Source organism: Mauremys reevesii, linkage group 17, assembly GCF_016161935.1.
Source record: "Mauremys reevesii isolate NIE-2019 linkage group 17, ASM1616193v1, whole genome shotgun sequence".
Taxonomy (NCBI): domain Eukaryota; kingdom Metazoa; phylum Chordata; order Testudines; family Geoemydidae; genus Mauremys; species Mauremys reevesii.
The window spans coordinates 25859446-25884546 of NC_052639.1; the positions used below are offsets into that span (position 1 = coordinate 25859446).

The window sequence follows — 25101 nt, forward strand, 5'->3', positions numbered from 1 at the left end:
GGGTTGAGAAGGGGGGGGTTAAGGGGCCCACCCCCACCCCAAGGGGCTGCTCTCTGCTTCACTGCCCCTGTTCGCCTGGGCAGGACCCAGTGTGGCCACAGACTCCTGCCCCGGCCCCTCACATTCCCTCCCCTCTGTCACCACAAGCTCAGGACAAATGGCCCTGGGAGGTGGGGGGTCATTTCCCCCAGTGCTCAGACAAAACCCCGGCAGGGTGGGAACGTGGGGCTGTTCTGTGCCAGCGACGGGGCACGGCTGGGTCACTGGAGGGGAAGGGACGAGCCACGTCCCCACTGAGACTGCCCGGTCCCAGTTTGCCCAGTCCCAGCTGCTGACCCTCCTCCACTGCTGCCCCCCCAACTGCCATGGGACCTTCTGGCTCCATCCCCCTCCCTGCCCCTGTTCATGCAGTGTCCCTGTCCCCCATGGCTCCCTGCTGCCTGTGTCAAAGGCAGGGCCAGGGGAATCAGCACTTTCCAGTTATTTAATTAATTTTGATTTGATTTCCCCTCAGATTTTGCCTTTTACTGTCTGATTGTTGAATATTGATGCTCCTTCCCCAAGAGATCTTGCCACACTTCTCTCCTGTTATCAAATATTCAGACTTTGCTCCATTTTCTTCCTAATGATGACAGATTGCGGTGAAATCCCTTTGGGTACCCCCCAGTCATTAGAACAACAGCAACTCCTCCCTGTTTTGGAGGGACACAACTGCCCGGGCCTTAGATTTTACATTTCTCCATCTAATTATTAAATATTAACATAAAACCTCCTCAGATTTTGCCATTGACATGGACAGTGGGGAGTGCTGGGCAATGGCATGTTAAGAGGGGGCAGGAACAGGGATAGAGTTAGAAGGTCCCTTGTTCAGCTGGGGGGGAGCAGTAGGGGAGGGGCAGGTGATTCACAGTTGGTGCTTGAGAGACCTGCGTTGGGTTCATTATTTGATAATTTGGGGGAAATGGGGCACAGTCTGCAGAGGATTTTATATCAGTATTTAATGAGCAGTTGGGAGTTTAACCTGGTCAGTCAAGGTCTGGCCAACTGCCCTGTTAGCAGCCGGGTGTTGCTGCTCCCCCATGTTCTGTTCTGTTCAGTCTGTAACCCTTCTGCCAGTTGAAGTGGGCAGCGAGAAGGGCAGGTTCAACACCTAGGGGGTTCCTTTTCAACAATGCAACCAGAACAGGCTCAAGCCCCCACCCGGGAACCTGGGGAAATTTCACTGTAACGCCTGGATGCCTCTAAGAGGCAATTCTTCCCCTCTCGCAAGCACAGAGTCCGAGGTAGAGTTTCTTTAATAAAAGTAACCTAGCAGTAATCTGAGAAAACAGTCAAGCGGTATCCATAGACATAGCACAAGCAAAACACCCTTCCCAGTGTACGCTGGGCAGTGTCTTTTGCTTCAGGTTCTTGAGTCCAACTCCAAAGTTCCTGTAGTATACCCCACCCTTAACATCCCACCTCATAGTTGTTGTCCCTGGTCAGTGCAGACCCACAGTTCAGAAGTGCACCTGTTGAGTGGCTAGGCAGCAGTTCTGCAGAAAAGGACCTAGGGTTACAGTGGATGAGAAGTTGGATATGAGTCTACAGTGTTGCCAAGAAGGCTAATGGCATTTTGGGCTGTCTAAATAGGAGCATTGCCAGCAGATCGAGGGATGTGATCATTCCTCTATTCAGCCTTACCTGTAACCAGGTTCTGAATCGAGTAGGCTTAGACGTGAGGGGGTTGTGTTTGTTTTGCTTTGGTGGGTTACTTTGTTCTGTCTGTTATTACTTGAAACCACTTAAATCCTACTTTTATACTAAATAAAATCACTTTTGTTTATTAATAAACCCAGAGTATGCGATTAATACCTGGGGTGGGGGGGGGAGGGGGCAAACAGCTGTTCATCTCTCTCTATCAGTGTTATGGAGGGTGAACAATTTACAAATATACCCTGTATAAGCATTATACAGAGTAAAACAGATTTATTTGAGGTTTGGATCCCATTGGGAGCTGGGTGTCTGGGATGCTGAAGACAGGTAACTTGCTGAGCTGTTTTCAGTGAAGTCTACAGCTTTGGGGGTGTGGACCAGACCCTGGGTCTGTGTTGGGCAGGCTAGCATGTCTGGTCACAAGATGGGGTTCTGGGGGGCCCAGGCTGGCAGGGAAAACGGGCTCAGAGATAATTTCAGCACATCAGGTGACAGTCCCAAGGGGATCTCTGTGACCCAACCCATCACAGATCCCTTTGAACTTCTTCAAAGTCTTCTAGGGCCGAGTAACCTACATAATTTTGTGTCATCTGCCAATATACATCTCACTGTTCAGCCCAGGTTCCAAAGTGTTGATAAGCATCTGCTGTACATACCATAGCAGGATGAAGAGGTCTTCTGTGTTGGTCCTGGTTCCCTAGTCGAATGCAGAACCTGACACGAGATTTCCAAGTTTCTGCAACCATTTGTAATGTCTATTGAGGATGTACCTTCTGGTCCTGTCAGATTTCAAAGGCACTTCTTGAAAAGCTGAAACAAAGAGGAAACGGGTTGGAAGCCCCATGGTGCTGATGTAACTGGTGCCTAGGAAACCTCCCCTTCAGATGGCCATTGCCACATGCTATTAGCTACCCAAGAGTCTGGGGGCACAGAAACAACAACTCAGCTACTCCCAAAATAGCCCTGGAGAGAGAGGAGCCTCCATTTTTGCATAAGTTCCTCTCCGCCGGCATACACATGCACACCCATACACACAGACAGTTGGGGCACTTGTTCTTTTGGTGGAATAGGAAATTGACAGCAGCAGAGGTGTTAAACCATCAGACATTTAGGCTGAGATCCACAAAGGGATTTAGGCTCCTAATGTCTATTGAAATCCTTTGTGGCCCTGTGCCTTCATTCCTTAAGAGTTCACAGGGAAAAGTGTTTCCCATGTGCACTCATGGGTTTTCCTATGAGCTGATAACCAATCTCGGAGTGAAGTTCCTTGGCCTGCAAAGACGCCATTACAGGAGGGCAGGTGATGAATCTTTCCCTACAGAGGGTAATCGTCATCATCATCATCACCACCACCACCCTTAATAATAACAGAAGCCCTTTTCAATTCTGTCAGGCCTTCCTTTAGAGACATTCCTGACCTTTATGACAACAGTCTCCCACACAGCTCTATTCTAGGAGCTAGAGATGGAATTCCCTGCTCCTGCACACATATTGTGGCACCTCGATGAAAGCTCGCGTGACCATCCTTCTTCCTTAAACTCTGTCCTTAGACAGAGAGGGACACATTCAAACTGTTTTCAGGTTCTGTGCTGCACCTCTGTACTTCCCACAGAGGCACTAACACACAGAGGTATTTCCTTACCTTCATACAGGCGGGAGATGCCATCTTCATTCACTGTTTCAGACAACAAATCGCAGTAATGGTGGATAGTCTTTCCTAGGCCTGCTCTAAAATACAAGGTTAGGTCAAATTTAGCCACGTTAGGTCGATTTTATAAGTAATGTGTCTACACAACCAACCCCATTCTGACCACCTAAAGGACTCTTAAAATCAACCACTGTACTCCTCCCTGATGAGGGAAGTAGCGCAAAAATCAAGCTTCCTGGGTTGAATCTGCAGTACTGTAGATTCAGTACTGTGCAATTTGATGGTATTGGCCTCCAGGAGCTATCCCAGAGTGCTCCAGTGTGACTGTTCTGGAGAGCACTTTCAACCTGATGCACTAGACAGGTACACAGGAAAAGCACCAAAACTTTTGAATTTCATTTCCTGTTTGGTCAGCATGGCGAGCTCAGCAGAACAGGTGACCATGCAGTCCCAGAATCACAAACGAGCTCCAGTGTGAAGCAAACGGGAGACACTGGATCTGATTGTTGTATGGGGAGAAGAATCTGTGCAGGCAGAACTCTGATCAAGCAGAAGAAATGTTGATATATATGCCAAAATCACACAGGGCATGGTGGAAAGAGTCCACACCAGGGGGACACAGCAGTTCCATATGAAAATTTAGGAGCTCAGGCAAGCCTACAAAAAGACAAAGGAGGCAAATGGTCACCTGGGTCAGAGCCACAGACATGCCGCTTCTATGATCAGCTGCATGCCATTCTGGGGGTCCTTACTCTACCCACCACTGTTTGTGGACACCTGCAAGGTGGCAGCCTCGTGCGACACGGAAGAGGATTTTGTGGATGAGGAAGAGGAGGAGGAGGAGAATGCCCAGCAGGCAAGTGGAGAATCCATTCTCCGCAGCAGCCAGAACCTTTTCCTCACCCTGGAGCCAATACCTCCCAGGGCGAATTGTTCCCGGACCCTGAAGGCGGAGAAGGCACCACCTAACTACACTACAGTGATTAAAAGCAACTGTGTTTAATGTTTGATTTGCCCTGAACAATTGGGATGCATTCACAGCCAGTAAAGCTATTGGAAAAGTCTTTTAACATGTCTGGGGATGGAGCGAAATCCTCCAGGAATATCTCCACGAAGCTCTCCTGGAGGTACTCTGAAAGCCTTTATGAAGGTTTCTGGGGAGGACTGCCTTATTTCGTCCTCCACGGTAGGTCACTTTACCACATCAAGCCAGTAGCAAGTAGTCTGGAATCATTGCAGCACAAAGCATGGCAGCGAATGGTCCTGGGTTTTGGTCACATTCATGCAACATTCAGTCTTTATCTTTCTGTGTCAGCCTCAGGAGAGTGATATCATTCATGGTCACCTGGTTGAAATAGGGGAATTTTGGTAAGGGAACAGTAATCCTCTGTTTGGTGATCCCCAGCACATTAGACCCCAGTCATGCTGGGCTGTTTGCACTTGGCTAAAAGGGATCATCCTGGAGAATATTCATGCAGGGGATCGGGGGGAGGGGTGTGCTGCACATTTACCCCAAAACCACAGCCCCTCCTTTTAAACAGCAAACCCAACCGGCATTGGTTGCTATGGGAAAGGAGGGTACTGCAGTTTGAAACCATTCCCACATGTCATGAACGTGGAAGAAGCCAACCCTGCGTACCCTTTGGCTTACCATGGCTGCCTGGAAACTGAATTCTGTTGCCCAGCTGTGTGTGATGTGTCACCATACCGGCAGGCACTCAATATAAAAGACAAAGTGCGACCTTGTACCTAAAACACATATGCTGTCTGCTGTGAATTGCTTGATTCACTGTGAAAGAGTCTCTCTTTTGTTCTCAGAAATGTATCTTCTTAAATTCTACTCTCCCTTTCCCCACCCTGCAGCTCCAAATGTTTCTATGCTCCCTGTATCAACTTCATCCCTGAGGTTATCGCAGATTAGAAGGCGGAAAAAAACGCACTAGTGATGACATTTTCAGAGCTCACACAGTTCTCCCGCACTGATAGGACACAGCTGAATGCATGGAGGCATTCAGTGGCAAAGGCCAGGAAAGCATACAGTGAGCGTTATCGGAACACGCAGGAGGAGATGCTGAGGCTAATGCGGGAGCAAACGGACATGATGAGGCGTCTGGTGGAGCTGCAGGACAGGCAACTAGACTTCAGAACCCTGCTGCATCCATTGCCCTCCTTGCCAAGTTCCAGATCCTCCTCACCCAGATGCCCAAGAACACAGGGGTGGGGAGGCTCCGGGCACCAAGCTGCTCAACTCCAGGGGATGGCCCAGCAACAGAAGGCTGTCATTCAAACAGCCTTGATTTATACTGTGGCTACAATAAGCACTGTGACCTTGTCCTACCCTCCTATCCCACCCGACTAGGCTACCTTTACTAGTCAGCGTTGTCAGAGATCTTTTTTTTTTTTAAATGAATAAAGAATGAATGGATTCAGAACAATAGAGACTTTATTTCCTGTGCCAGCTGTGGTCGAAGAGGGGGAGGGGGATTGGCTTACAGGGAAGCACATTCACCAAAGGAGGCAGCTTCACATCAAGGACAAACACACACAACTGTCACACCGTAGCCTGGTCAGTCATGAAACTGGTTTTCAAAGCCTCTCTGATGCATAGCATGCCTTGGTGTGCTTTTCTAATTGCCCTGGTGTCTGGCTGTTCAAAATTGGCCGCCAGGAGATTTGCCTTAACCTCCCACCCTGCCATAAACATCTCCCCCTTACTCTCACAGATATTATGGAGCACACAGCAAGCAGCAATAACAGGAATATTGCTTTCGCTGAGGTCTAACCTACCCAGCAAACAACGTCAGTGCCCCTTTAAACGTCCAAAGGCACATTCTACCACCATTCTGTACTTGCTCAGGCTACAGTTGAACTGCTCCTTACTACTGTCCAGGCTGCCTATGTACGGCTTCATGAGCCATGGGAGCAAGCGGTAGGCTGGGTCCCCAAGGATAACTATTGGCATTTCAACATCCCCAATGGTAATTTTCTGATCTGGGAAGAAAGTCCCTTCTTGCAGTTTTCTAACAGCACGGAGTTCCAAAAGATGTGAGCATCATGCACCTTCCCGACCGTCCCACGTTGATATCGGTGAAATGGCCCTTGTGACCCACTAGTGCTTGCAACACCATAGAGAAGTACCCCTTGTGGTTTATGTACTCTTGGCAAGGTGGCCTGGTGCCAAGATAGGGATACGTGTTCCTCTGTCGCCCCATCACAGTTAGGGAACCCCACTGAAGCAAAGCCATCTACTATGACCTGCACATTTCCAAGAGTCACTTCCCTTGTTAACAGAAGGTTATTGATTGCCTTGGCTACTTGGATCACAGCAGCCCCCACGGTAGTTTTACACACACACACACACACACACACACACACACACACTTTTAAGATTCTGGTGCTGTCGGAGGGAACAGAGCAAATTGATTCCCGACTGACCGGTAGCAGACAGGTGTTGCAAGCTTCCACAGGGATATCGCCACTGCTTCTCAACTGTCAGAGCAGGTCTCATCTTGGTATTCCTGCACTTCAGGGTGGAAAAGCAACTCACAAAGTTCCATGAAAGTGGCCTTACACATGCGAAAGTTTCGCAGCCAATGGGAATCATCCCATACCTGCAACACTATGCAGTCCAAGCAGTCTGTGCTTGTTTGCAAGACCTAGAATCGGTGTTCCACTGTATCAATATGCCCCAATGCCGCCATGATATCCCAATCGCCACATCCTGTGCTTTCAGGAACATCTGTGTCCATGTCCTCCTCACAATCTTCCTTATGCTGGTGGCTCCTAGCTAGGCTCTGCACATACTGCAGGATAATGCGCGAGGTGGTTACAATGCTCACAAAGCCGTGTGCAGTGGAGCGGGCTCCATGGTATCTGCCATGGCATCTGCACAGATAACCCAGGAAAAAAGGTGCGAAATGATTGTTTGCTGTTGCTTTCAAAGAGGGAGGGAGGGGAGACTGACAGCATGTACCCAAAACCACACACAACGATGTTTTTGCCTCATCAGGCATTGGGAGCTTAACGCAGAATTCCAATGGGCAGCGGGACTGTGGGATAGCAACCTCTGTGCACCACTCCATGAGTCAATACTAGCCAGGGTACTGAGGACGCACTGCACCAACCTAATGCGCTTTAGTGGGGACAAGCATGATTGACTGTATAAAATTGGTTGCTAAAGCTCAACTTCTATAAAATCCACTGAATTTCGTAGTGCAGACACGCCCTAGACATACCATGGATCTCATTACTTTTCAAATCCTTCGCTGAAAACTGCTAAAGATGCAGCCATTGCCCCAAGACAGCCCTTGGGAAATTAAATACATTCCTTACATCTGTTCACAAAGCACATTAGATAAAACATCAGGGGCCCAGAAGATACTGAGAGGCTGATTTCCAAAGAAGATTGAATTACATCATGCTGGCTTCCTAGGTGCAGCCAAAATGTAGTTGTGGGCAGGGGACATTGGTGCAGTCATACAGCTAAGTTGCTCCCTTCACACACGCACACACAGTGTTAAGATTCTGGTGCTGTCGGAGGGAACAGAGCAGCAGTCTAGAAAAGGGCTTTGAAGGAAACAAGTCAAAAGCTCAAGTGAAGTTGCTCTGATTACCAATGAACAGGGCTGCAGAATGTCTGATTGTTGTCTGTGAGCTTTCCAGGTACTCTAAGGCGTGGAACAGGAATTTGGGGATGTGGCTCTGTCATAGGTCTCACCCCCACTTGGAGCTGTTGGGATCCAATGTGGGGACCTGCATGTATCCCCCCACCCTAAAATCCTAGGGTAGGTCTCCTTCTCGCTGCCACCAGTCAGGTTAAAGTGTCTGACACACTGCCTGTCCCCCAAGCTTCCCCTGGGGAACCCAGATTCAAACCCCTTGAATCTCACCAGAGAGAGAGAAACAGCCAGTTCCCCTCCCCCCTTCCCCCTCTCCAGCCTGCTCCGGAGAGAGAGATACCTTGATCCAAACTCCTTGAATCTACACACAGGGAAGCAGCCCACATCCCCCCACCCACTCTCCTAGCCACTCTGGAGAGAGACACACCGATTCAACTTTGTGAATCACCCTTAGGAGGAACTCACTCTTCCCCCCTCCCCTTCCCTTGAATCTCCACAAGAGGAGGAATTAACCAAGTTTTAAAAAGAAAAGACTTTATTAAAAAATAAAAAGAAAGTAACTTGTCTCTGTAATCCAAGATAGAACAATACAGGTTCTAAACTTATCAATCTCTGGAGAGAATTCCTCCCACCTTTCTCAGTAAAAGCAATATCAGCAAACAGGAATAAAGAATTTCCTTTAGCAAACACACAATTGCAAATGTAGAAATCAAATTATAAGACTAATTCGCCTTTCTAATTAATACTCACTATTAAATAGTAGAAACTACTCCAGGAGAACTTGAGACATGACTGACCTCTCTTAGATCCAAAGAGAGCTCTAACAAAGAACACAGACAAAGGCTTCCCTCCACAGAGATTTGAAAAAAATCTTGTCTCTGATTGGTCCTCTGGTCAGGTGGTCATCAGGTACTGCATGTTAACCCTTTACAGGTAAAAGGGACCTTAACCCTTAACTATCTGTTTATGACAGGCTCTTGTTCTGCATCTAGGAAGAAAGAAGGAAGAAATGCACAATATACAAATGACATGTTCTCCCACAGCGACTAGTCCAGGGAAGCCAAAGCATAGAGCCAGGGCATGGCAACAGCCAGTATGAGCCCATGCACCACAGTAGCACCTCTCTGGAGTTACTATTGTGTTCTCCAGAACCTCAGCTTTCATTTTCAAAAACAAAAGTTTGCAGGTCTGACAGTTGTGGAGAAAAATTTAAAAATGTGAAGAGATTGTAACTCCTGCAGAAATGAACCAGCAGAGAACCTGGAATAGAGTCCTGCCACCCAACCGAAGCAGATGGGACCTGGCTACAGGGGTCAGCTCCAGGTGGAAAACAACCGGACCCTCTCAGGCTTGGGTCAGGGCCAGCTGCAGAGGGAGCGAAGGAGTCACAGCGTTTCTAACTCCACAGCGCCTGCAGTGCAGCGGGGCCGCAGACAGCAGCAGCGGGTACACAGCCGATGTGCCGACCGCACAGGCAACGGAGCAGAGTCCGCACAGGCAGGACACAGAGGCAGGAGAAAAATTTAAAAAATGTGAAGAGATTGTAACTCCTGCAGAAATGAACCAGCAGAGAACCTGGAATAGAGTCCTGCCACCCAACCGAAGCAGATGGGACCTGGCTACAGGGGTCAGCTCCAGGTGGGAAAACAGGCTTGGGTCAGGGCCAGCTGCAGAGGGAGTGAAGGAGTCACAGAGTTTCTAACTCCACAGCAAGGCTTGTGTGGGGATCTCACTCTCATTTCTGAGCTATTCGATAGACATCGGCTTCCTTGGTCCCCCGGACAATCCATGCCTCTCACTTTTTCTGGCTGAAGCACACACTGCCAAGGCCCCGTAGACTGAGCCTGCGTATGATGGGATTTGTGTCTTTGATCTACTCCATGAACTGCGCCCGGAGGTCTGATTTTGTCACTGTCGTGGCAATAGAAGCACTCTGAAGAAACTGAAAAGAGCCAAATCAAGATCTGGATGAGGAGCAGAGATCTTACTGTGGAGTCTGTTCCTGACACTCATCTTTACCAAATGGCCACTTACTCCCATACAAAGTCTCTGGTGTGTAGGGAGCCAGGTGCTGCTCTTTCAGTTGGTTCAGAACTTAGACTAATACACAAGTCACAAATAAACCCCCAGGGAAAGGGGAATCTCCAGGCCCCACTGAGTGCCATGGAGCGACCCCTGGGGCAGAAGAAAAGCAGAACCCCAGGAAAAGGTGAGGAGAGAAGCATGGCCTTGGGGCACCGGAGAAACATCTCCTCTTGTCACATGATCCCACCTAGGCACATCCAGCCAGGAGCGATCTCACCCTGTCTCTCCTCCCTCTCTGTGCCATGCCCCACCACCATCCATGTGCGGAGAGGAGCTAGCTGGCTGGAAGGCTGCTGAGCTGCTGACAATGTGCCCAGAGCTTACTGGCCTGAGCTGCTCTCCAGAAAGCCCACTTGTGCCTGTCAACTAATGAATCTCACCTCAGTGCAGAAAGTCATGGCGATATTTCTCTGCTCCTCCTCCTTCTCACTCTGGACAATGCTGACGGCCTCTCTGAAAGCTGCAGGAGCTGAGGGTTCTCAAACTCGATCATGGCTCTGGAACATAGAGCAGAAAGTCCCTTGTGGTTATCAAAGGGGAGAGAGAGTTCCTCTCTAGTTGCTGGGCTGAGATGGCAGCCTGGAACAGAGGAATATTTCACATGGAAATCCCATTCCCAATGAAGAGGAACCTTTGGGCTCCTACCTTGCAATCACGCCAACACCCTGCGAGTAGTAATTGCGGAGGCTATCATGTCTCAACTCTGCTGTAACTGGATGCCAGCAAATTCCTTCCAGTCTCCAGGCATGGAAAAAAGAGTCTTCACAGCCTCCACCGATGTGCTAAAGACAAAAAATACCAGTGTCAGGTAAAGAGATCAGCCCCAAGCATGGCAAATCTGCACATGCCCTGGCACACACAGTATGGACAGCAGGAGCTAGCCTCCCAAGGATAGATCTAGTGTGATATCATGGTGCTTCCCTGCCCAATGGGCCCTGTCGACACTGCAGTTCCATTGAGTTTGTAACCAGTTAGTGACACTGTAGCTTCTGAAGATGGTTGATGTCATCACTCAATGCGGTTGAATACTTGATTCTTTACTGTGACAGGTAACAGGACTCAAGCAGGCATGTGGGGCCAGATCCTTAGTTGGCATAAGCGAGCAAAGCTGTGTCAGTTTACACCACCTGAGGTGTCTTCTGGCGCTCTCTTTTTCCCATGTAGATGGAGGCCCCTAACTGTGCCCACAGAACCAGTTGAACTGGTCCCTCTTCCTCCTGTTTACCTGTGACACTGACATCCTGCGGTGCCTGGTCCCATGTGCTGCTGGTGTGGCTCTGTCCACGTTCTGGGACAGAGGCCCACAGATTTGCTCAGGGGTCCTTGGCAAGTGCAGATCCATCACATACTGCACTTGCCTGATGCAGAGGATGAGCATCTAGGGATACATTTCCAGGATGGCTTCTCGGTATCCCCATAGGAAAAGGACCTCGTAAATGGTCCTCATTGCCTGGAGGGGGGGAAGAATTTCACTCAACTATCCCAGTCTGCCATCTGCCCCCATTGCCACTCGCTATTGTCCTTTGTCATGTCTCAATTCCTCTCCAGTGTATTACAAAATAAGATTGGCTCCTCAGAGCGGAGGAGACATATGAAGGCTCCTGAACCTTCACCCACTCCTGGAAGCAGGATGGAGCCCTGTGGAAAGATCAGAAGAGTTTGGATGATGTTATTCCCCGTTCTTTCTCTTAATGCTGCAGACTCTGTGCTTTGGCTTTCCAGCCATGACTGGACAGGCTGAAACCATCCAGAGTAGATCCGTTCTCATAGGCCCAGTATTTCTGGCCCAGTCAAAAGTGGTGGACATCTCATGATCCCGTGCTGGGAAGATTTCTAGGCAAAATTTACAGAGACAGAAACCTGGATACTTCCAAGACACACCCCAACTGCACCTGCTCACTAAAGGGCCACCTAGAGCTGAAGGCAACTGAGCCAGGGTACCAGCAGAGAAACCACTTAAGATCTGGTTTCAGAGTGGTAGCAAAAACGTTTTGTATCAGCAAAGACAAGGAGTCCTTGTGGCACCTTAGAAACTAACACATTTATTTCGGAATAAGCTTCCGTGTGCTAAAAATCTAATGTCCCCCTGCTGATACTCACACTTTCTTGTCAACTGTTTTAAATGGGCCACCTTGTTTACACTGGCTTCATTAGCACTACAAAAATGCTTTCCACTTCTTCTGGTGGATGCTTCCACCCTTGTTGAGATTAGCCCACTTCCACCTTAATTGAATTGGCTGGTTAGCACTGACCCCCCGCACTTGGTAAGGCAACTCCCATCTTTTCATACGCTGTGTATTTATACCTCCCTACTGTCTGTTACACTCCATGCATCTGATGAAAGCATGCACGAAAGCTTATGCCCATATAAATTTGTTAGTCTCTAAGGTGACACAAGGACTCCTCGTTGTTTTTGTATTCTGTGTTGTAATTGAAATCAATATATTTGAAAGTATAAAAAAATTCAAAAGTATTGATAATACATGTAACCTGGTATTCTATTATTGTTTAACAGTGCGATCAAAAGGCCATTAATTGACAGCCCTAGTTATTGGCTTTGGATGGAGCCCAACGGGAAATCAGTAGAAATTCTTTCCCAAACACTCACCCACTGTCCTTCTGAGCTCAGAGCTGCCAAGGGGCCGGATGACATCCAGCGCCCGTGAATACTGGCTGAATGCCCTCACATGGATAAGGAGAGTCCTTTATCCCCGTTTGTGACAATAGAGACCAACCCCTGCTGGCTGACAGGGCACATGCAGCAGATCTGGGCGGTGTTGGCAAGGAGCGGCACTGCAGTGCCGGTCCTTGAGACGTTCTCTGCTTAGGAGAGTGCACGGTGTGAGCTCTCACCGTGCAACCCCCACGCTGCAGTAGTTACTTTCTGCAATCACAGCCCTGATGGAATCACATGGCACAGCCCTGGAGGGGGAAATGCCCAAGAAACCCACCACAGGAGCATTTAACCTCAGAAAGGAACTGCCCAGACGTGAGCAGGCTCGTTAAATGGAAATTAAAAGCAACATGCCAGGGTGAAATGCCAGCCAAGCGCACGGAGATTGTTTAAAAACACTGTACTAGAGGCTCACACTAAATGTACACCGCAAACAAAAAACAAACCTGTGCAAGGATAAAAATGCCCCATGGCTAAACAGCTGAGTAAAAGAGGCACTTAGAGGCCAAAAGGCACCTTTCAATATTGACACCCGACTGTGCAGCCCGGGGGTTCTCCCCCAGGAGTTCTCCTGCTCCTTCGTTGTCACCGCAGGCAAGAGTCTGGCAGTGGGAATGGAGAGGGGGTGTCTGCAGGCAGAGCCTTCCATGGCTACCTGAATGGGAGCCTGGCAGGCTTGTGCCCGTGATGGTGAAGGGCCCAGATTCAATCCCCATCCGTGCCCATGGTGTCTCCGTGTGGCCATGGGTTCCCTTACCCATCACCGCAGGCTGTTCAGTAGGTGGAGGAGAACCTGGCCATGGAAGAGGCAGCGTCTCTGGACTGAGCAGCACCGGAGCTGGGGGAGCCAGGCAGGAGCTTCTGGTACGGGAGGTTTCACGTGCGGTCCATGGAGCTGAGAGGACAGAGCTGGGCCCAGAGTCCTGGGGCAGCTCTCAGTTAGTTCCTGTAAGACCCAAAGGAGAATGTCAGATTCAGGCCCTACTGACCCCTGGGCACTTCCCAGAGAGGCTGCCCAGACACAGCCAGCAGGATCCTCTGGCAACACAGCTGGGCCCTGTCCTCCTGATTCCTTCCTTCCTTCCCACTTGGCCCAGCCTCTCACAGCTGCCCCTACCTTTCTACCGCCAGCCTCGCCTTACCCCCAATCCCACGATTCCCACCTACCCCCAGCGCCACGCCCAGAATTTCCCTTGGCTGCTGCCCAGTCCTCAGCCCCAGGAATCCCTGCTCTTGCTGTCCTCTCCAGTGCCACCGATCTGCTTCCCTGCCAAGGGAGCCCTCCTGTCCAAGGTCTCCTGCCCTCCCGCCAGGTCCCCACAGCCGTCTCTCACTCACTGCTGTCTTCTCCGCCAGGGCCGCTGTGGAGCAGGGTCATTCCAGGCTGTCCAGCCACCCTTCTGTGCGGTGAAGCACATCGGAGCGGGGGGGGGGGAGACGATGGTTCATAGAGTTTCATAGAGCTTAAGGCCAGAAGGTACCATTGGATCATCTCATCTGATCTCCTGAATGTTCCAGGCCATTAAATTTCACCCACCTACAATTTGAGTCTCTCACTGTAGGTCATTTTCTCCAGCTCTCAGATCATTTGTGTGACTCTTTCTGCACCCTCTCCAATTTAACACCATCCTTTAAAAACACAGACACCAGAACTGGACGTCACCATTCCATTATCTCTCTCACCAATGCTATAGAGAGAGGTAAGATCCCCTCCTTGCTCCTACTCATTACTTCCCTATTTATGCATCTGGGCAAGGGGGACCTGGCCATGGAGGTGGAGGAGGACTTGGCTTTGCCCTCCTCATCCTCTTCCTCATCCAAGTCATCCTCTTCCGCTTTCTTCTCCATGACGACATGCTCCATTCCCATGGCCCGGTCCTCCCCCTCCTCCACTTCCTCCTCTATGGTCAGGTCCTCCCTGGACAGGTTCTCCTCCTCCTTTTCCTCCTTCTCGTCCTCCTCTCTGGCCAGGTCCTCTTGCTCCTCCTCCTCCAGGGCTAGGTCCATCTCCTTCTCTTCTTCATCCCCCTGCATTGGCACATCCTCGTCCTCCTCTGTTCCTGGGTCCTCCTAGTCTATAGCCAGGTCCTCTACCTCCTCTTCCGCCTCTTCTTCCCCCTGCATGGCCACATCCTCCTCCTTCTCCTCTGTGACCAGGTCCTCTTCCTCCTGCTCATTCTCCGCCAAGTCCTAATCCTCCTCCACTTCCTTTCCTCCATAGCCAGTACCTCTTCTTCCTTCTCTCTCTTCTTCTTCTGAATGGCCACATCCTCGTCCTCCTCCATTGCCAGGTCCTCTTCCTTCTCCTCCTGCTAATTCAGGTCCTCCTTTCCCTCCTCTGTAGCCAGGTCCTCCTCCTCTCCACCTGCTCCATGGCCAGGTGCTCCACTACTGTGGCCAGGTCCTCCTCCTCTTCCTCCACAGGCAGGTGCTCCTCTTGCTGCTCCATGGCCAGGTCCTTCTCTTCTTCCTTTTGCTCCATGATCAGGTGTTCCTCCACCAGGGCCACGTCCTTCCTTTACCTTCTTCTTCCTCTTCTTTTACCTTCTTCTTCCTCCTCCGTCTCTGTGGTCAAGTCCTCTTCCTCTTCTGTGGAGAGGTGCTTGACCTCCTCCTCTTCTGCAGACACGTTCTCCTCCTCCTCCTCCTCCTCTTCTTCCTCTTCTGCAGACAAGTTCTCATCCTCCTCCTTTTCCTCCTCTACGGATATGTCCGCCTCGTCCTTTTCCTCTGTGGTCAAGTCCTCCTCCTCTTTTATGGCTAGGTCCTCCACCTCCTCCTCTTTTTCTGTGATCAGGACTTGCTCTTCCTGCTTCTCCTCCTCCTCTGTCTCTAGCTCTTCCTCCTCTTCCTCTCCTTCTGCGGCTGGGTCTTCATTCTCCTCAGCCTTCTCCTCAGGGGCAAGGTCCTTCTCTGACTGGTCGGTGGGGGGTCTCTGCATCAGAGAGACAAGGGCAGAGGGTGACTCTTGCTGGGAAGGGGGGAAGAGGAAGGACAGGGGTGTAAAGGGATGGGGAGAGAAGATTTAATGTTTTCCCCTCCCATGTTAGCATCCAAAGGCAGAGAGATCCCCACACTGCCCCTCCCACAGACCCCAGGCCCCATAGCAGACAAGTCCGGACACTGTCCCTCTCACAGACCTCTCAGCCCCAGGGCCCCATGGCAGAGAGATCATAGAATCATAGAATCTCAGGGTTGGAAGGGACCTCAGGAGGTATCTAGTCCAACCCCCTGCTCAAAGCAGGACCAAACCCAACTAAATCATCCCAACCAGGGCTTTGTCAAGCCTGACCTTAAAAACCTCTAAGGAAGGAGATTCCACCACCTCCCTAGGTAACCCATTCCAGTTCTTCACCACTCTACTAGTGAAAAAGTTTTTCCTAATGTCCAAACTAAGCCTTCCCTTCTGCAACTTGAGACCATTACTCCTTGTTCTGTAATCTTCTACCACTGAGAACAGTCTAGATCCATCCTCTTTGGAACCCCCGTACATGTAGTTGAAAGCAGCTATCAAATCCCCCCTCATTCTTCTCTTCTGAAGACTAAACAATCCCAGTTACCTCAGCCTCTCCTCATAAGTCATGTGCTCCAGCCCCCTAATCATTTTTGTTGCCCTCCGCTGGACTCTCTCCAATTTATCCACATCCTTCTTGTAGTGTGGGGCCCAAAACTGGACACAGTACTCCAAATGAGGCCTCACCAGTGCTGAATAGAGGGGGATGATCACATCCCTTGATCTGCTGGAAATGCCCCTACTTATACAACCCAAAATGCCATTAGTCTTCTTGGCAACAAGGGCACACTGTTGAATCATATTCAGCTTTTCGTCCACCGTAACCCCTAGGTACTTTTCTGAAGAACTGCTGCCCAGCCATTCGGTCCCTAGTCTGTAGCAGTGCAGGGGATTCTTCCGTTCTAAGTACAGGATTCTGCACTTGTCCTTGCTGAACCTCATCATATTTCTTTTGGTCCAATCCTCTAATTCCCCACACTGTCCCTCTCACAGACCTCTCAGCCCCAGGGCCCCATGGCAGAGAGATCCCCACACTGCCCCTCCCAAAGACCCCTCAGCCCTATTCCCCATGGCAGAGAGATCCCCACACTGCCCCTCCCACACACCCCAAGCCCCATAGCAGACAAGCCCGACACTGCCCTTGTCTCAGACCACTCAGCCACATAGCCCCATCGCAGAGAGATCCCCACACTGGCCCTCCCACAGATCCCTCAGCCCCAGGGCCCCATGGCAGAGAGATCCCCACACTGCCCCTCCCATAGACCCCTCAGCCCTATGGCCCCATGGCACAGAGATCCCCACACTGCCCCTCCCACAGACCCCAAAGCCCCAGGCCCCATGGCACAGAGATCCCCACACGGCCCCGCCCCCACACCCCCACCCCCCTAGCAGAAAAGCCCGACACTGCCCTCTCACAGACCCCTCAGCCCCAGGGCACCATGGCAGAGAGATCCCCACACTGCCCTCCCACTGTGTCCTTCCTACCGCAGTAAGTCGTCCTAACTGATGCTGCTCCAGCCACATGACTAACACAGCTGGATTCGAGGTAGCTTAGGTCGACTTACTGCTGTGTCTACGCTGTGCTGGGCCGACGGGAGACTTACCTTACTCCTGTCGTTCCCGGTGTAGTCCCAGAGTTGCCCGGAGAGCGCTCTGCTGTCAATTTAGTGGGTCTTCACTAGACCCCCACTAAATCGACCCTGGTGCATCGATCGCAGCAGACAGCCTCACAGCCAGTGCGCATCCACCCTGCACTACTCAGCCCCGAGTCAGAAATTCAGCTCCTGTGGGGTGTGTCACCCTGCTCAGCTGAAGATGCTCCCGAGTCCCCAGTGATTTCTGCGATAACTTGTCTCCAGCCTGTTTGGGTCCATACGCTTCCCACGGGAGGCTGTGCGTGGTCTAGTGACAAGCTCTGCTGCTCAGGCCTGTCAGGAAGGCGAGCCCGGGGAACATTGACACTCTGGAGATCCTCAGTGGAAGCACAGGCGGTGGGTATAATAGTGGGGGAAGCCTCCCCTGGCACAGCTGCCGCCAACCAGGCCCCGGATGCCTGGGCCCCAGTGCCCAGCCTGTGCTCCATCTCTTCCTGTATCTGCTTCCCCACTTCTCCCAACCCCATCTGCCCACTGCTGCCTGGCTGAGTTCCCCCTCTCCTCCACTGCACCCCCGTCTCTGGGGTCCCTGCTGCTCACCGTGTGCCTCCTCTTCTCCACCCCCTCCCCCCGCTGGGTCAGTCCTGGGGCCGATTTATGCAACATCTTCATAAATGATCTGGATGATGGGATGGATTGCACCCTCAGCAAGTTCGCACATGACCCTAAGCTGGGGGGAGGGGTAGATATGCTGGAGGGTAGGGATAGGGTCCAGAGTGACCTACACAAATTACAGGATTGGGCCAAAAAAAAAATCTGATGAGGTTCAAGAAGGACAAGTGCAGAGTCCTGCACTTAGGACAGAAGAATCCCATGCACTGGTAAAGACTGGAGACCGACTGGCTAAGCGGCAGTTCTGCAGAAAGTGACGTGAGGATTACAGTGGATGCTAACTCATATCAAGCTTCTCAGTGTGCCCTTGTTGCCAAGAAGGCTAACGGCATATTGGGCTGCATTAGTAGGAGCATTGCCAGCAGCTCGAGGGAGGTGATTTTTTCCCCTCTATTCAACACTGATGAGGCCAAATCTGGAGTATTGTGTCCCGTTTTGGGCCCCCCCACTACAGAAAGGATGTGGAAAAATTGGAGACAGTCCAGCAGAGGGCAAGGAAAATGATTAGGGGGCTGGGGCAGATGATGTATGAGGAGAGGCTGAGGGAACTGGGCTTATTTAGTTTACAGAAGAGAAGAGTGAGGCGTGATTTGATAGCAGCCTTCAACTACCTGAAGGGAGGTTCCAAAGAGAATGGAGCTTGGCTGTGCTCAGTGGTGGCAGATGACAGAACAAGGAGCTATGATCTCAAGTTGCAGTGGGGGAGGTCTAGGTTGGATATTAGGAAACACTATTTCACTAGGAGAGCGGTGAAGCACTGGGATGGGTTCCCTAGGGAGGTGGTGGAATCTCCATCCTTAGAGGTTTTTAAGGCCCAGCTCGACAAAGCCCTGGCTGGGATGATTTAGTTGGTGTTGGTCCTGCCATGAGCAGGGGTTGGACTGATGACCTCCTGAGGTCCCTTCCAACCTCATCGTCTATGAGTCTATCAGTCCTTTGTCCATCCCCTCAGTAGGCACCAACTTCCCCTCTGGCCAGTGGTGCTCAACTACGCTCTGCCCCAGGCCCCTCCCCCACTCCACCTCTTCCCCAAAGCACCGCCCCACCTTTTCCCTGGTCTGCCCCGCTGCACCCCCAAATCAACCCTTTCCTCTGCCCCCTCTCTTCCTAACCCTGTTCCACCCTCGCCCCACTTCTATCCCACCCCACCTCGCCTCTCCTCCATCTCCTCCCCAAGTATACCATCTCCCCTCCGCCCTGACCCTCCTGGAGTATCCTGAATTCCATGAAAGAGCTGTTTTGTGGTGGGCAGGAAGTGCTGGGAGGAGCAGGAGGAGTTGCTCACTGGGGCCACTTGCATGCGAGACGCACTGCAGGCAGGGCAGAGCTTGGCTGCCAGTGGGTGCTAAGCACCCACTAATTTTTCCTTGTGGGTGCTTCACGCCCAGAGCACCCATGCAATTGGAGTCTATAATCCTCCTCCAAATCAAAATCCCTAGAGATTTTGGGTGTCTCTCTCACTGTTGTTAATGTTACAAACTCTTCTGTGTGTGTGTCTCTCTGGGTGGGTGTCCAGGTGTGTTTATGGTTAAATTTATTGTGATGTCATGTATCCCAACAGCAAAGAATGTTCTGCTTCAGCATTCTTGCCCGGCCTTCAGTCTGCCAACTGGCTTGGTTGACAACGGCTGGTGACCCAAGGAGCTGCTGATAGACGCGGACTAGCCATCTCTCAACAACTTCTTGAATCAGCTATTTCACAGGTGTTCGAACGAAGATGAGTTTTTACAGAAGGTAATTCCCAGATTCTGTTTCTGCTCCTTAGATCGCACATGGCAGGTTGGTGCCTCTTTCTCCTAGCCCAGGGGTGGCCAACTCAGGGTTCGGAGCCGCATGCGGCTCTTCAGAGGTTACTATGCAGCTCCTTGCATAGGCGCTGACTCCCAGGCTGGAGCTACAGATGCTGACGTTCCAATACGCTGTGGGGTGCTCACTGCTCAACCCCCGGCTCTGCCCCAGCTCCTGCCACCACCCCACCCCTTCCCCCAAGGCCCCTAGCCCCGAGCCTGCCATGCCCTCGATCCTCCCCCCTCCCCACCACAGCCTCCTGCGCACTGCCAAACAGCTGATTGCAGCGGGCGGGAGGAGTGGGGAGGGAGGGGGAGGCGCTGATTGGGGGGGCTGCCGGTGGGAGGGAGATGCCGGGGGCTGGGGCGGTAGTGGATGAGGGCTGCTGACATATGACTGTGGCTCTTTGGCAATGTTCACTGGTAAATTCTGGCTCCTTCTCAGGCTCAGGTCGGCCACCCATGTCCTAGGGACTGGTGGGGGCCAGGGTTGCAACAGTCAGGTCTCAACGTTCCGTTTTGATTTGAACGTCGGCATCTTTCAGCTCCCTCCTGCGCCAGCCTCTCACCTTCTCTGGAGGCAGATTTCCACTGTTTTAACTTTCAGCAGACGAGTGGGGGTGAATTTCCAGGGTATCACCTAAAGGGAAGATAACAAAACTGGTGTAGAATTTAGACTGATATCTCCATAAATAGTATTTCCTCTGGAGTTGCCCCAATGCACTCCTTGCCTTCCCGTTGGGAATAGAAACCTTTGTCTCATGTAATGATTGTCTAATGTAGGTGTATTGTTCATTCCTCTGGGGCACTGGCTACTGTCTGAACACAGGATAATGGGCTAGATGGACCTTTGGTTGGACCCAGGATGGGTGGTCTTGGGTTGCTTATGTTCTCGGTTGTATGAACCAGTCCTGGCTATTAGAGGAGCAGATGGCTTCAAAAGACCGGTCTCCTGGACCTGTGAATCCTGGGCAAACTAATTCCCTTCCTTTAGAGAATGACAGAAAAACCCATTTCCTCCTTCTTTCTATTCCAGGCTTCATTCCTTTTTCCAAAGACTCATCTCTAGGAGCACAGAGAGATCCATGTGCACAAAGTGCTTGTCCAACCTGTAGCAATGGAGGCATGCTCTGACTTTAGCCAGCAAGAACAGGCCTTGCCAGAGAAGCCCAGAGAAGGAAATGTTCATGGTCCATCCTGTCAGGCATGAAGAGACTCTGTGTCTGTAGCCAATCTGACACCTCGATGGCAGACAGGGATGAGGAGAGAACAATTTCTCACAAAGAAGGTGGAGGCACTTGTCCCGGAAGAAGATAGCAGCTGAGAACCAGGTGGAGTCAGAGGAGGTGAAGCTGCAGGAGGATACAGGGAAAGTTGAACTGGATCCTACAGGTGAGGATTCAATCCACATGGTTAGCGAGGAGCATGTGAGGAATACTCACACCAGTCACCCTACAAGCCTTACACATCAGGGCCTTCTCACGGGACAGCGATGGGTACCAGGGCTGGCTCTGGCTTTTGCCACCCCAAGCAAAAAAAAAAAAAAATTGTGCAGAGGCCGAAGCGATGGGGTTGGGGGAACAAACCTGCCAGCCAGCGGAAACAGCAAAGGGGGAAACTAACCTGCCAGCCACGGCCGGAGCATCAAAGGGGAACGGAAACCTGCCGGCCGGTTGGAGCAACAAGGGGGCTCAAAACAAACCGCCGGCCGGAGCAGCGAAGTGTGGGGGGGGAACCAACCTCCTGGCCGGAGCAGCAAAGGGGGTGGGTGGGAAACCTGCTGGCCGGTCGGAGTGACGAAGGGGGCGGGGGGAGGGATGAATCAAACCTGCTGGCTGGAGCAGTGAAGGGGGCGTGAAACCTGCCGGCCGGTCGGAGCGCGGGGGCATGAAACAAACCGCCCAGCCGGCCGGAGCAGTGAAGGGAGTGAACAAACCTGCCGGACATAGCAGCAAAGGAGGGAGCAGCAGGAAACCTGCCGCCGGTCGGAGCAGCTGGGGGCGGGGGTGTGTGCGAAACAAACCGCCCAGCCGGCCGGAGCAGTGAAGGGGAGTGAACAAACCTGCCGGACATAGCAGCAAAGGAGGGAGCAGCAGGAAACCTGCCGGCCGGTCGGAGCAGCGGGGGGCGGGGGTGTGTGCGAAACAAACCGCCCAGCCAGCTGGAGCACCGAAGGGAAGAAAAAATAAAAAACCAAAAAGAAAAAAATACCTGCGGGGCGACGGGAACACGGGTGCAGGGGGACTCGAGCCCTGCAGACCCCGGGCAGCGGAGTGCACACCCAGCCAGCGTGGGGTGGAGACAAGGGGGCGGCCAGGGCTTCCTTAAGTGGGGTGCTCGCGCTGCCTGCTGGGAGGGCTCCACGCTGCCCGGTGGGCGGGCTGCTGGGCTTGCTGCAGACCTGGCACCGCCTCCCAGCAGCTCCCCTCCTCTGCGCTGCCACAAACCAAAAAGAAAAAAACCTGCCGAGGCAGCGGAAGCAGCAAAGCCCCCAAAATGGGATTGGACGGACTGCCGCCCTTGAATCTGCCGCCCCAAGCACCAGCTTGCTCGGCTGCTGCCTGGAGCCGGCCCTGATGGGTACCTCAGACTCTGGAATCCATTTAGTGCCAGATCCTTTTGGCAAGGGTGGCTGAGGTCCATCTCTGAGGTGGGGAGAGCTGAGTGTGTCAGGTCACCCCCCCTCTGGGGGTCTGGCACTGTGGGGTGGGGAGTACTAACATTGCTCCGGGCTGTAAGGAGAACAGAGAGGCTGGACGTTGTAGGAAATCATTTCTTGTCTCCTGGATCGGGTCCATTTCATCAGTAAATGCTCCAGAGGTCCCAGCTGGGAACCGTACCAGAGCTGAGCCATTACTTCTTGGGGGGTTAAATGCAAATGAGGCCCGTTGCCCATCACTGACAGGGAAGGTGTGCAAGGGGAGGGGACAAGTAGAAAACACCATGGAAAAGAAACTTGCCCCCAGGTCCGAGGAAGCCTCGTGTGGTAAAAGCCCCCAGCAAAGATCCATGAGATCGGAGTTCTCTGCTTAGCTGCCAACAACCTTCAGTCTGACCCTGGGCACCACTTCAGGGCTCTGGGCCCGACCTCCATCCTCCGTAAAGCAGGGATACTACATGGAAAAGGGAAATGTTACGAATGTTTCTTTCTGCTCCAGGGACGAAGAAGGAGGCGTCGGAGTCGCAGGGGAAGTGGGAAAAGGAGCCCAGAAGAGCAGGAAGAAGAGCGCACTCCCACCCCCTCATTACCAAGCAGCTCCCATATGACCATGGTAATGACGCTTTGTGACTGTGCTATTGGAAAGCCTCCCCTGCTGGGTGTATTAATATCTCCCGGAGCTGGGATCTCTGACAGGAGACCTACCTGCCCCTTGCTCAGGAGCTGAAAGGAAACACTCTTCAAGTGTGATCGACTCCAGCCAGTCTTTACGAGTTTCTCTGGGTTGCTTGAACGAGGCCCAGGTTGACAAAGGGGTTCAGGCACCTCAGGAAGTTCAGAGGTGCTTAGTGGGATTCGCAGAAGTGCCTGACTCAGGTGCCTGATTCTGATGCACTCTCCATGGGACACAGGCACTGCTGAAAATCCTACCAGGCCCCTCCCTGCACTTGTAGGGGTAACCCACACACCTGCTGGGTGGGGTGTTCTGGCCTGTCTAGTGGCACCAGGACCACTTAGAGACAGAGATCAAAGGAGTCTGCTCTAGAGCCTTAGCTAACAGCCAGTTGGGTTTTAGCTCCTGCGGGAGAGGCTCCTGCACTAAACTCCAGAAATCCCAGGTTGGATCCTCTGCCAGGAGTATCTATGCGAGTGTGTCGCCTGGTGTGCTCTACTGCATCCTCAGCTGCTGGCGTCCAGGACAGACGGGGCTAATCCAGCCACGCAGGCCAGCTGCAGTAACACTCAGGAGGTGCCTGAGACACCAGGGCAAAGGCCTTCAGCACCCCAGGCCCTGGGTTTAGGTGACCCTGGAACCAGTCCCCCTGCAGTAACATTGTGCCCAGTGAGTTCTGACCCACGGGGCTGGGCCCCAGAGGCCCACAGTTTGGGATTCTCCTCAGCCAGGCAGACTTGCTCCTTCAGTCGAAGCTACTTTCTGTCCTGCCGGCGATTCCTGCCTGTTTTGTGGCAGCACCACACGCTGCAGGGTGGGGAAGGAAGAGGCATTTCCGCTTGGGCCCTGTTCTCAGTCCTTTCCTCGCAGACACTGTGGGCTGCTAGAGTTGCTGAGCCAATCTGCTCAGGTGCTCGGGGTGGATGGGACATGGGGCAGGTTCTGCAGTGACCCTCGGCTGCACTCAACAAGCAACTTGACTGGGCTTTGCAGGCCATTGAGGCTTTCTCAGCAAAAGCTGGGCTTCCTGGGGGGAGGGGCTAGAGAGGGAGGAAATGGGGGTGCCCTTGGGGTCCCAGCACCGGCTGAGAGGCTCCCATCTCTTCTCAGGCAGGGGGGAGGGGGAAGCGTATGAAAGACTGAGGAAACCTCGGCACCTGGTGAGGTTTGTTAAGAAAAGGGCTCAGCCGGAGTCTCCACGCCACGGGCGCTGCCAGCCTCCCGCCGGGACAGACTGTTCCAGGGCAGCTGAGCGATGGAAATACTCAGTCCCGACAGGCTCTGTCCTCTCATTGCAGACCCCGGGAGCAGCTTCCTCAGCCCAGCTCCAAGCCCTGCTGATGAGAGCCGTGAAGGGTCTGACGACACCCACCCTGGAGCGATTTCAAGCCGCCGAGGAAGAGCTGAGGACCATCGTGTCTCTACACGGAGACAAGATGGAGAGAGTAAGAGACTCCCGCCGTGGGGCAGGGGGATGCTGCGCAGAGAGGGGAGGGGAGAATTTCTCTCCTAGGAAACTGTTCCTGGGACACACGGGCATGGTGCTGTGAAGGGTGGCTGAGCCCCTTTCCCTTCATCGCTTGGCCGCGGGATCCGCGGCGTGAGGTGTTTGACCTGTTCTCTGCCCGCTGGAGCTCTGACACGTCCCTGAGGACAGCCCAGCCCCACTGAAGGGGAGCGATAGCCCCAGCCCTGGCAGCGCAGCACTTACCTAGTCTGCCCAGGGGCCTCCACACTGGTTTCTCAGACATGCTGCGGGCCTTGTTTTTCCAGCTGAAGGATCAGGAGGAATTTGGCTTTGCACTTTTCTCTCTGTCTCTCCCTAGCTCTGATCCTGCTGCCCATCCCCACAGGATCTGGAGTGCCTCCCGTGAATTAGACTGGCCTAGGAGGTTTCTGGCAGACTTCATTTCTACATCCCCTGGGTAGGAGGCTCTCAGAGTCATTATTCCCCCTGATTAATGAAGCTCCACCACCCTCC

At 52.3% G+C, this 25101-nt stretch overlaps 1 protein-coding gene and 2 long non-coding RNA genes across 3 annotated transcripts in view; 1 reads left to right on the forward strand and 2 right to left on the reverse strand.

The window, feature by feature from the left end:
• Positions 1-25101, forward strand: part of LOC120385160 — a 135390-nt gene that overhangs the window by 97343 nt on the left and 12946 nt on the right. The gene's annotated exons all lie outside the window — the stretch shown is intronic.
• On the reverse strand, positions 1408-8746 carry LOC120385171. Its single transcript, XR_005589322.1, has 4 exons — positions 8713-8746; positions 3338-3423; positions 2352-2505; positions 1408-1549 (listed from the first exon to the last, which is right to left on the reverse strand). It is a non-coding gene; the product is annotated as an uncharacterized LOC120385171 (long non-coding RNA).
• LOC120385155 overlaps positions 10513-25101 on the reverse strand; it is a 572769-nt gene continuing 558180 nt past the window's right edge. The window contains exon 8 of the mRNA XM_039504279.1: positions 10513-10544. Within this exon, the coding sequence (XP_039360213.1) occupies positions 10527-10544 (18 nt within the window). The 3' untranslated portion in view covers positions 10513-10526. The remainder of the gene's footprint in view (positions 10545-25101) is intronic.